This window comes from Typopeltis vanoorti, chromosome 3 (genome assembly GCF_054136105.1).
Source record: "Typopeltis vanoorti isolate ZY-2024b chromosome 3, IOZ_Tvanoo_1.0, whole genome shotgun sequence".
NCBI classification, from domain to species: Eukaryota; Metazoa; Arthropoda; class Arachnida; order Uropygi; family Thelyphonidae; genus Typopeltis; species Typopeltis vanoorti.
This window is the reverse complement of record NC_143551.1, coordinates 122,340,310-122,353,349: the sequence shown is the minus strand read 5'-3', so window position 1 is coordinate 122,353,349 and position 13,040 is coordinate 122,340,310. Positions and strand designations below refer to the sequence as shown.

General features: G+C 36.7%; 1 protein-coding gene across 4 annotated transcripts in view; it reads left to right on the top strand.

Moving 5' to 3' along the window:
- The window catches only part of cdi (serine/threonine kinase), a 276,437-nt gene that overhangs the window by 176,448 nt on the left and 86,949 nt on the right, over positions 1 to 13,040 (top strand). For all 4 annotated transcript variants that reach the window (XM_090415955.1, XM_090415954.1, XM_090415953.1 and 1 more), the window contains one exon: positions 10,673 to 10,822. In XM_090415955.1, coding sequence (XP_090272081.1) covers positions 10,673 to 10,822 — 150 coding nt within the window. The remainder of the gene's footprint in view (positions 1 to 10,672; positions 10,823 to 13,040) is intronic.

The window sequence follows — 13,040 nt, the reverse complement described above, 5'->3', positions numbered from 1 at the left end:
GAGCTTCAAATTACACATCTGCCCACAGAATAGCTTTGAGCCATTAGCTTATCTTATAATTGAAAAAAAGTCTGTCAAATGAGTTTGCTAAAGCTTTGTATATCAGTATGTTTACTAAATAAAGAAAAAGTTTGTAACAATATACTAAGCAAAATGAATGATGCATTTCGTGCAGATAATTATTCTGTTAATAATATGTTACTGATTATTCATTCAATTTTCTGACTTTCCCTTTGATATTCTCTTTGACCCTCCCTTTTCCACAAATTTGCAAGTTAACCCCTTTTTGTCCACTTTCCATTAACCCCCCCCCCCCCCCCCACACACACACAAAAGGAATCTAGTAGTAAGACTTATACGTTGGTTAGACATAACTGGTAATTAATTTATGGAATTAACAATGCATATAAAGTATATTAATTAAAGATAACTTTAATGAATCACTTCTATATTTCGGCAATGTCACATTGCCATCTTCAGGAACATAAAGATATGGTATGTGCACTAAGGAACTAACAAAGCAAATGAGGAAGAAAGTAAGAAACTAATTTTGTTCCTAACTTTCTTCCTCATTTGCTTTGTTAGTTCCTTAGTGCACATACCATATCTTTATGTTCCTGAAGATGGCAATGTGACATTGCCGAAATATAGAAGTGATTCATTAAAGTTATCTTTAATTAATATACTTTATATGCATTGTTAATTCCGTAAATTAATTACCAGTTACACAAAAGGAATATCTGTGGGGTGATAAATAATGTAATTTTGAATGCTTAATTATTTAATGATGTAATTTAATTATGGTTTACATTGTAAATTTATGAGCCTTCTCTTATCAAGGTTTTATTTTACTCATTCACGTCAATTTATTATTTCCACTTACTTACTCACATAGTCATAGAATGCCTAATCTTATTGTCACTAAGGTATAATACATTCGTTGAGCAGTGTGCAAGGAAATGAAATAATGGATTAGAAACTGATTTGATTGTGAATGACTTATTAAAAGTCACTTATATTTTGACACAAATATTTGTTGAAGTTTGGGAAATTTTTCAGAGCTGAGACTGGGAAAAAACTTCAAAATTTGGGTGCATGAGACCGCCCCAAATTTGAGAAGCTTGCATTCTAAGAACATCAGCCCAACAGTCAAGACAACCCAATTTAGCCTGCTAGGGGACACCTTTGACTGACTTCAGTTGCCTTTCTTCAGCCTCATTTGCTTATTGTTAGTGCTTGTGTGCACATATCATTTTGTTATCCCTGAAGATGGCAATATAACATTGCCAAAATATAGGAAGGTATTGATTAAAGTTTTAATTAATATTCTAGTATACATTGTCATTTCTTAAAAATTAAAAGCTATGTATAATCAACGTATAAGTATATCTACAAGAATATATCAGATGAAGAGAATTCTCAACCACCTAGCATTGCCTGGTCTCATTATAGTGTTAGACTGGATCATTCAACACCTTGCAAGTTGCTAATGCTTTCATCTGGAGCAGTATTTCTCAACTTTTTCATATCCCCCCCCCCAAACAAACACACACACACACACACACACACACACACATGCAGGACCTCATTTAGGACTGCAGTGGCCCTAAGCTATAACTTTTAAGAGACCCTCTCCCTCTCTACTCAGTAAATTTAAGTGTAATAGCTTTTTTTTGAAAGCACTAAGCTGTAGCTTGTCTAGCTTATTAATAAATTCCACCCTGCACACATGCACACCACAAAAAATAAAAATAAGATATCTTATATATGAGGTATACAGGTAGTTCCCACCTTTACGAATTAATTGGCTCCTGGTGGCCATTCATAAATTGGGAATTTGTAAAACGGGACTTTATTTGCCTTAGAAATAATGCTATATCATCGCATGAATCGCCAGTCATCTAGGTAGTAGGAGATATATTAGGAAGCTTCGGTGTATCTTTAAATTAAAGATACCAAGAAATTAAATACTTGGTTTAATCCTCTATCCAAGTGTAAGCAAACAATTTAGTTTGCAAATGAACTATATTCAGGACTGGGGCAACTCGTGGTAAAGGTTTTGTGACTTCCCATCACTTGCCTTAGTATCCCATAATGCAAAGCACATATCCTTGCAGGCATGTATAATGCTATGCATTATGGGAAGGGTTACTATCTAGGCCGGTTTCGACATTTATTGAGGTCTCATCAGTGGGAGCCAGACCCAGAGATGATACCAAAGTTAAAGTAATGCAGAAGTCATATTTTCATATACAAGTTGCCAAAAGGTGGTGAACCTTATTATTAAAATACTCTAGATTAGAGAGTTACTTCTTGAAAGTTTTTCCACTTGGTTATGCTATAAATTAAAGATACCAAGAAATTAAATACTTGGCTTAATCCTTTATCCAAGTGTAAGCAAACAAGTTTGCACCTGAACTATTTTCAGGCGCAAACTCGTGATACAGGTGGTTTTCTTGGTATCTTTAATTTATAGTATAACCAAGCAGAAAAACTTTCAGCAAGTAACTATCTCTAATCCAGAGTATTTTAATAATAAAGTGTGCACCTTTTGGCAACTCGTATATGAAAATATGACTTCTGCATTACTTCAACCTTGGTGTCATCTATGGGTCTGGCTCCCACTGATGAGACCTCCATAAATTGGTCTGGGTAGTAACCCTTCCCATAATGAATAGCATTATTCTTGTCCGCAAGAATATGTGCTTTGCATTATGGGATACTAAGGCAAGTGATGTGAAGTCATATACCACCTTTACCACGAGTTGCCCCGGTCCTGAAAATAGTTCAGGTGCAAACTTGTTTGCTTACACTTGGATAAAGGATTAAACCAAGTATTTAATTTCTTGGTATCTTTAATTTATAGTATAACCAAGTGGAAAAACTTTCAACAAGTGCATCATTCTTTTCAAAGAAGGCCTCAAGTGCTATCTGCTTTGTTGACTTTTGCTTCTTTTTGTTTAAAATAGCTCGATAGCAAGCAGAAGCATTCTTCATTTCATAGGAAAATTTACTAAATCATTCAAAGTCTGAATCTTGTGATTCAGAGATTGCTCGAGTTTTTGAGTCATTTAAATGCTTCTTCTGGTCCTTTTAAGTTGGAGCTTCATATTCGTTATCTTCTTTGTTTTTTTTTTTTCTTCTTCATTGTTTCTTTCTCATTCCTCTAATTAAAAGAGATCATTGGGTGAGAATTCCATAGTGAGATTGAAGCAACTCATTAACATCATCTTCCGAAACTTCCATTTGCAACTGGTTAGCCATACCTAAGATTGCTTGAGTTTGTTTTTCTTAATTTCTTTTGCTCATTTTCTGGTTTTGCACTGTTGCTTCTTTTTGACATTGTTGGAAAAAGTGAAAGGGTTATAGTTGAAAAGAAAACAAAATAAAAAATCGGGCGTAATTGAAGAAAACTACAAATAACGCACTCACGTCACTTAGGCTTGTGAGTGACTGAGGCTCATTCTAACCGATCATTACGACATTACATACTGCGTAATTCCCTGTACATGCCCCTAATCACCTTCGCCATGCACAATTTAAAATAAAATTTCCGATCCAAAAAATTTGTAAAGTGGGAATTCGTAAAGTGAGAACTATCTGTATATCTTATTTTTAGGTATATATCTTATTTTAGGACAGCATATCATATATGCTGCCATAAAAGAAATTCTCTATGGCAAATCGTCTATTATGACAAACTATTCTAGTGGCTGCTACAAGTTTGCTGTAGTGAGAGTCAACTGTATTCTATATACATATAAAAAACAGTGCTTTTTTGTGGTACCGATACTCTTTGTTTTGTATTCTAGATAAATGTGTATGTCACTGTCACCATCAATATAAAAGGATGCCATACCATTCTCAAAAAAGTACTATATATAACCAACACACTTTGACTTTGAAGATTCAATATCATATCACAACATACCAGGTAAAAGAAGAAATATTGTTAATGTTTTGCTTCCAGTTTTTGAGATATCAGTTAGACAGGGCCAGTCCTAGAGTATCTGGTGCCACTAGGCAAAGAAAATTTAGGCGCCCCTATACATTGTCTCTCTGTATATATTTTGTCATACCCACACAAGCACACGTACACAAGTCTTAGTACCCCTAGGCAATTGCCTAGGGTTGTCTAATGATAAAACCGGCCCTGCGGTTAAAGCAATCAGCAGTTTGACATAAAGGCACACAGTACAGAATTGAATAAGTGAGTGAAATATTCAAACTAGTGTAATTAATTCTCACCCAAATAACATACTGACTGTGTGCATAAGCAAAATCAAAGAACATCAAAACTGTATATTTATGAATTAGTATAAGTAAAAACAAAACAGTAGTGCACATTATGCTTGACACTCTTCATGCAGCAAAGTGGGGGGGGGGGGGGGGGGGGGGATGTTACCATACAAACCTCTTCGCTTCAGAAGCAATAGCCTATTCTGGGAATCAGTGTTGGATTCTAATTATGTAGAAAATAGAATAAATGTTGTTTGATTCAGAATCCAACATGACTTTCCGTCACAAGAACTATATTTGTAAATATTATTTGATGTAAATAACATAAATTGTAATTGATATCATATAACTACCTTAATTATGTCAAATATTTAATTGCTTAATCAAAGAAATGTTTTAATGGTAAATAGATTCTGTATTAAATATTATTAAGCTGTTTTATTTATTATTTTGTCAATATTGTAAGAACTTATATTTGTAGTTTAACTGCGCATTTATTGAAATGCGATCATTCTATTTATTCTTTTTGTGAAAGCTTAATATTATGTAATAACTCAATGTAGTTGTATAGCCTAATGTAACATTTGCGAGAATGTTTACGTTTATCGGTTGTCATAGAGGCGCGTGAAATAAACAAGCGCATGTGAAGGGAGCGTGGACAGAATGAGAAGAGAAAATATATACGTAGTAAGGGAGTCGGAATGGAACTTTGGGAACTATAAGGTAGCAAGGAAGTAAACTAAAGAAGTAGAAGTAATTAAAAGATTCCTAAGGATAGGAGTTGAGTAGATATTTTTTTATATAAGTGAATCTTATATTGGCTGAAAGCAAAACCAGCCGTAGTAATAAAAAGAAATTATTGCCGTAATCGGATAATTAGAGAACTGGACATTTAAAGATTAGAATACTGAATAAATCCAGTCAGTCTACAATTACGACTTATTTCTGTACTACCATGAAAGGGAATTGTACGGAGTTAAACTAGTTGATGAATGATAAATAAGAATAATTAATGTACCTTATAGTTGTTATCTGGATTTTTGAAGCGCGATTAGTAATATTTTAGTTATTTAGTGTTTCGCAAGTGTGATAAATACAATTTGAAAGTGTGCTCACAAAATATTGGAAGTACTGAAGATTATTTCTGGTAAGGACAGTCATATTAGTTTATTTCAGTGTATGCAGATTTAAGTATTAGTTCCGTTGCACTGTTTCTAACATTAACTGTAGCTTACCATCGAGGCTGAGAGTTGAAAATATAGACATTGAAGTGATATCTACCGTGGTTAGTGCCTGTTATGAGTTAATCGTAGAGTGTAGCTGAGAGATACATGGAAACTGAATAAATAAGAAATTCTATTGTAATAATTTGAGTAAAGAAACTTTGTGATTCTGAAACTGTGAATTTGTTTGAGAAAGTTTGAAAGATTTGATTAATATGAATGACTTGACTTGATATGCTAACTTGACTTGTTTGTCATATTTAGAAGTGGAATTTATGTAATTGTTATATAACCATATATTAAATGTTTTGTTTGTTAATTTAAATATTGTGTTTACCTGAATTTCTTTTTACTGCACCGTTCACAAAAATTCGGATCTAGCGGGAATCCCAGAAGGAAAGAAAATAAATACCATCGGCCTGAATGAGTGAAAAGACTGCTAACTAATTTTGAATTAATCCTACTAATTCATATAGACTTATCTAAGGATAGAGTGGCGCAGTATAATAGAAATTTCTCTACCCTTAGATCAGTGATTAATTTGCAATTAGTTTTCCTTTATTTTATGAAAGTGACGTTTAGCAAGATGGCGGATTCGAACGTCAAAAGAACACGTCACGACATCAGCATATGTTCTGCATAACACTCTTAACATAAATTTGGCTGCAAAAATTGCTAAAGATTTGGAAGACTCGTTCTCTGCCTAAAACATCAACAAAACTAGCCACCCCTGACTGCACCCAAAGGGCACTGTCAGGACACTGGAGTGAATATTTTGCTTCTATTTTCTATTTTCTATTATATCTAAATTCTATTTTGTGTGTCAGCTCTAATCTTGATAATGCCTCCGCAACTTGTAACAAAATATTGGTAATAAACTCTTTTCTTCTGCCTATTCTGTCAATCTGATCAGACTTTATCATAATTCAGCATACATAAGCAGCTCGGATTGGCCTGAATTTGAATAACAGCATTTTGGGCTTCTGACCAAATTAAACTAGATTGCCACCACTGTGTGTGTGTGTGTGTGTGTGTGTGTGTGTGTGTGTGTGTGTGTGTGTGTGTGTGTGTGTGTGTGTGTGTGTGTGTGTGTTGCACATATTAAAGAAAATCTAGTTCTCACCTCTTTCTTGACTGAATTCATTCTTAACTTCCATGGATATCTACCCTCTCATCCTCTCCCCGCCTCCATGAAATGAAAAATTCCATCTCTTTTATGTTGGGCCCATATACGAGAGGTTGGCTGGTCAACCTATAGCACGTTAGTACCATACATGGGCAGTGGGTTGGGAAAGGAGAAACTTGTTTACATTTGATTTAAAAGCCTGTATGTTGTATTCCTTGGGAAATCAGTCAGGTGGAAGTCTGTTCCACAGTAGCCGGGATGGAGGAGGAGGAGGAAAAGAAACTTGTTCTGTGGGTTTCGAGGTGTACTGTGAAAGGATGTTGGACGGCAGCTGTACGTGTTCCACTGGACTTAGTACAGAGTGGGGAAATTATTGATGCTGTTTCAGATTAACATTTTCCATGAAAATATTTGTAGAATATACAAACTTCAGAGACTAAATGTCTGTTGAAAGTGGGGGGGGGGGTGAGTTGGTAAGAGATGGATCATTTACCAGTCTAATTGCTCTCCTCTGTATTGAGGCAAGCATTTTGAGGAAGCTTTTAGGAGTCCCCATTCCAAATGTGAGAGCGGTATTTGATAGCTGTGCAGATATGTGATTTGTATAAGGGTAACAGCTGTTTAGAGGTGAAATAACGTCTTGAGAAAAAGAGAAAACCTAGTTTTTTGGAAGCTGAGGATGCAATGGTTGTGATGTGTTTATGCCAGGAGAGGCTTGATGTCAGGGTAATTCCAAGAAGAGAAATCTCATCTTGTCTGGGAATTTGAGTGTTATCAAAAATAGTGCTGGGGAAAAATTGTTCTTTTTTTGTGAGAAATAAGACGTAACTGGGTTTTACTATCGTCGAAGTTGATGAGGTTATCTGAGCCCCATTGGAGGATGGCTTGGAGGTCAGAGTTAAGGGCAGTGGTGGTTGAAGTGAGTTGTGTAGAGTATGAAAGAGAGGAGTGCAATGTGCTGTCATCTGCATAACTGTGTATTGGGTTGGATGTGAACTGAAGTAGGTCACTAATATATAGAAGGAAGAAGGTTGGTGAGAGAACTGAACCTTGTGGAACCCCAGCATTAGTTGGATGGTAATAGGATAGGGAGCCATCTACTATCACACATAGTGTGCATCCAGACAGGAAGCTGGCAATCCATCTGCAGAAATCCTGAGACAGTCCAAATGATGGGAGTTTGCCTAGTAAGCCTTTGTGCCAGACCCCAGTCAAAGGCTTTAGAGATATCAAGTGCAATTACTTGGGATTTGCCAAATTTTTCCATGGCATTTGTCTAGTGATGGGTGATGTATGAGAGTAGAGCTCCTGTTGATCGGCATTGACGGAATGTGCAACTTCGTGTCACTTAACAGCTAGGTACCTTCAAGGTAGAGTAGGAGTTGATGGTTTTCTCCATTGCTTTGGATAGGACTGAAGTGAGTGAGATAGGTGGTAGTTAGATGTTAGTGATTTGTCATCCTTTTTAGGAATTGGTTGAATATAGGCCAGTTTCCAGGCTTTGGTATATATACCAGTGGAGTAAGAGAGTATGTACAGACGGCATAGGATAGTAGTCGGTTCTGGTGCACAGACCTTCAGGACAATTGAAGGAATGCCATCAGGTCCAGGAGACTTTTTTGCGTCTAATTTAGACAACAGGTTTATGATTTTTTTTTGGCAAAAGGATACAGGGGGAAATGTATGTTGGGCAGTTGGAATGACTGGAGGGCATTTGCCATTGTCAGTTATATGTGCATTGGAGGCAAAAGTGTGAAGCCAGGAGGTTAGCTTTTTCTGTGGGTGATGTTGCAGTTGAGCTATCTGGGTATGATAGGGAATGGGAATAGTGTAGGTCAAAACTTACGACCAATTGCCTTGGCAAGAGACCAAAAGGCATGGCTGCCATTTGGACAGGCTGCAAACTTCCTTCTTTTTGCCCATTCAAATTCTGTTTTAGAATCATTGATAATTTTCATGCATCTGTTTCAGGCTTCAGTATAGGCATTGAAGGAGGATGGGGTTCTTCATTTGAGCCAGTTGTGCCTGTTTTTCATTTGTATGGCCTTGGCACATCTTTTGGAGAACCAGGGTTTAGATAGGGTACAGTAGTTCAGAGTAGTGTAGGGAATGTATGTTTTCATGCCAGCGAGGATTATTTTGGTGATACATTCGGTGCATATGTTTGGACTGGAAGACCGGAAACAATAACTCAACCATGGGAATGAAGCATAGTAGTCTTGGAGGCTGTCCCATTTGGCACTGTTGTAGTGCCAAACTACTCTTTTGTGTGGAGTGACTGTGTAAGCATTGTTGCATGGGGGAAAGAGATGAGCACAGGGTTGCGGTCAGAATTACCCAGGTGGCTTACTACATTCACTGCGTATTTGGAGTCATTGGTAAGGAAGAGATCTAGGATATTTGGGGAGTGGTTCGGGTTATCTGGTATTCTGGTCAGGTTTTGAACAATTTGTGTAAGGTCATTAGTGATGGCAGATGTTTCAGCATCTCTGCCTGCAGGATATGTATAACTGGAGGAGGAAAGCCAGTTGGTGTTTTGGACATTAAAATCACCCAGGAGGATGATTTCACTGTTAGGAGATTGGGACTGGAGAAAATCAACTTTTAAGGAGAGGAAATGAAAGAGCTCAGAGTGGTTGGTGCTATTAGGAGAGCAATAGAGATAGCAGATGAATTTGACTGAGTGAGGGGGGGGGGAATATTTTCAGCCAAAGAAGGTCACAGTTGGGCGATTATAGGTTAGGTGCTCTCTGGCAGGGTATGTCAGAGTGGATATATGCACAGACGCCACCCTTGGGTCGAACGGAGTTAAATAGTATAGTTGGGAAGGTTGAGATGAATAGTGCTGGGAGAAGGTGATCTATTGGTATCCTGTATGACCCTTTCAAATGTAGATCGCTTATCATATCGCTCATTCTTTCTCCTATTTGCTATTATCTCAGTCCACAAAGTCTCAATCGGCCTCATAATCTACATTTCATAGTCCTGATATCATCTTGAACATTCTCCTTTGCACTAGTGTTCTGTATTTGCATCACTTCAGAAAAGAAAATACCAGATCTGTGCACAGTAGTCTAGGCAAGGTATCATGGCCTTATAAAGAGGCAAAATGATTTCCTTGTCTGTATGTCAATGTTCATTTCAGCATTTACAGTTATCCACTGAGTTGTATTTGTATTCTTTTTTGAAATAGGGTCCCTGAACTTCACCTTCCTATCTACTAAAACTCCAAGATTCCTAACCTGATCAGTTTCTTCTCACATAATCCCATCAATATAATATGTTGATGGGATTATGGGAATATATGTATTATGCCCTTGGATAATCTCATTATACCAAAATGCATAACTTTACATTGACAGTATTTTCACATGCCTACAATTCCAGCCTATTTCAAATCATTCTGCATGTCAGTCATATTCCTGATTACCTTGTCTGTCTTTGCATCATCAGCGACTTAATCAAATCAATTATAAACTGTATGTCACATAGATCCTTTCTAATGTTATTACTTTAAAAGAATGAATAACAATCGACCAAAGACTGATTCCTTTAGTACACCACTGGTTACCTTAAATCTTGCAAACTCACACCTATACACCACTTTTTGATATGTCGGTCAGCCATCTTCTTATCCAAGCTAATAGTTTATAATCCCCTCCCATATCCTGCAACTTATGTGCAACCCTTCCATGCTGTGTCCTTTCAAAGGCCTTAACAAAGTCCAAAAATATTACATTACAATGAAGTTAAACAAGTATCCCTTGTTTAACTCCCTTATAATATTATCATAAAATGTGAGCAAGCTACTCAAACATGACTTTTCCGTAGTAAACCCATGCTGTTCATAGCAAAGTATAGATTCTGCATTAACCCATTTCTATATGTGAGTTTTTATAAACTTTTCCAAAATCTTCATCACCACTCTCGAGATACTGATTAGGTTGATACACACATCAATCTTTGCACCACCCTTGTGTGTAATGGGATTATCATACATTCTTTCTACTCCCATGGAATTTACCTACATATTTTGAATTACACACACATAAGCAATAATTGATTTCATTTATATCTGTTGCAGTATATGAATAACGGAAGCCTGGATCAACTGTTGTTAAATAAAAATATAGAACTTCCATGGTCAATTCGTATTAAACTCTCACTAGATATTGCCAGAGGAATGTGCTATCTTCACTCAAGAGGAGTATTTCATCGTGATCTCACATCCAAGGTAAATACAAATGTATTTACAGTTGAATTTTATATTTTGATTATGAACCATAATCAGTATGTAAATATATAATAAATTAATTTTATTTGATGTAGAAATGACAAGAAATTATATACATTCATTTTAGGTATATGTCTAGTAATAACTTAAAACATTCACATTGCAAGTAGATGCTGCTGCTTATTCACTCTCATAAGTGTTGTGTGAATATGCTGTTCCAAGTTTTTAAGGTTTAATTCTCTGTCACCCAAAGTAGTATTTTAAAACCTAAACTGTAGTGCAAGTGTTTAGCATTATATTCACATATAAATACGTACAGTAGTGAACAAATTAATCCGAACAAGCCTAATTTTCATCAAGTTTTTGTTTTTTATTTCAGTTCTGGTTTTGGTTTTAGCTCACTATTTTAGTCGAGTGCCGCATGTTTGAACTGTCTCTACAATTTTTATTAATAGCAGTTGTGTGTTTTTAATAGTGTAAACAAGTTGACATTCCTAATGTTTTATACATTTTGTGTAGTTATAAAATGGACACATCTCCAAGAAAGCATTCCAAAATATGTGCTCTTTCTCATCACACCTCCATGACTCAAAGACAATTTGCCAATGAATGTAGTGTTGTTTTGGGTACTGTTAATGTGACTTTAAAGAGGTTTAGAGAGACATGTACCTGTTTCTCCTTAAAGAAAAGGAAAATGTGAGCAAAAAAAGAAAACTACACTTACTCATGATCGAAAATTATCCCACCAGCTGTGAAGTCTCTGTTTAAGTCTATAACAGACAATCTTGGATTTATTTTGCTTTTCCTAAAGACTTAAACACAGACTTCACAGCTGGTGGGATGATTTTCCTGACATGACAGTTCCATCGAGGATTGTCAGAAGAAGATAGGTTGCCCACAGCCCGATAAAGAAACTGATAACGAAGGCTATTCAACAAAAGAGGTTCCAGTGGGCAAAAGTTTACAAAGATTGTACTGTTGAGAAGTGGAAGGGGTCATATTCTCAGATGAGAACCATTTCTTTGTCAAAGGAGTGCAAGTACCCTGTGTTTGCAAATCAGCAGCTGAGAAGACTTCTCCTGCCTGCCTTCAACAAGCTCCTAAATACCCAGCTAAAAAGATGTTCCAGGGTTGTTTTACACATGATGGTTCAGGATCACTTGTACCTGTTGACAGTGTGATGAAAGGTAACCATTACATGAAAATATTGGAGAAAAGAGTGGTCCCACAGATCCAGAAAGACAAAGAAATCTTTCAACAGGATCTCGCTCCATCCATACTTCAAAAAAAAAAAGTAAAGTAAAAGAGTCTCAAAAATCACAACATCCAGTTGCTTCAGTGGCCGGGTAACTCTCCTGTAACCCAGTAGAAAATTTTGGGACCATAGTTAGAGAATTAAATTGAGATACAAAAAATAACTTAATACAACCCATCATAGTGATCCCCAACTGTGTCAAATTGAAGCACCGTTTTACTTCCGAGAAAGCTCTACGCATTTATAACCGCACTAGCTTCGCCCTGTTAAGAGAACAAATTACCGCAACGCGCGTTCTCCTTGCTGACGAAAACAAAACCTTACGGGCGCTAGAGGAAGAGCTTTCTAACACACTCGGCCTTGATCTATGGTCTATACTTCATGACATCTCATGCACATCGGCAAGAAAGGAATTCGAAAAAATATGTAGTCGGCACGTGAAAAAATACGAAAACCTGACAAAGACTTCTACTTCTGTACCCCAGCCACCACTTAACACAGTAGTCAACCTCTCGTCGGCAGTTTTAAAGCCTGAAGCACTCACCGCGCTTTCACGTGGTCACAATTTCGCCCTAGCTCCTAAAAGGATACCTGCTGAAGAAATCATGATCCAAATAGAGCGTGGAATTCGTAACCTGTCTAACCATATCGCCAACAACGTTAGACTGGATGTAGTCGGTGTTCTCACTAAAGCCAAACCTCCAAAAACGAATATACAGCCCTACAAGAATTAAAAAACAACAAAAAAATAGTAATCACCAAAGCTGATAAGGGAAGCGCCACTGTGGTACTCAATCAAAAAGACTACAAAGGTAAGCTAAATTCTTTAATATGAGACCACACTACTTACCTCCCCATTGAATATAATCCGACCAGCTCTCAGATTAGAACTATCCACAGACTCCTTAAGAAAGTCACTTCTTGGCCTGTGGAAGTCACCAACAAACTTAAACCTTATAACTC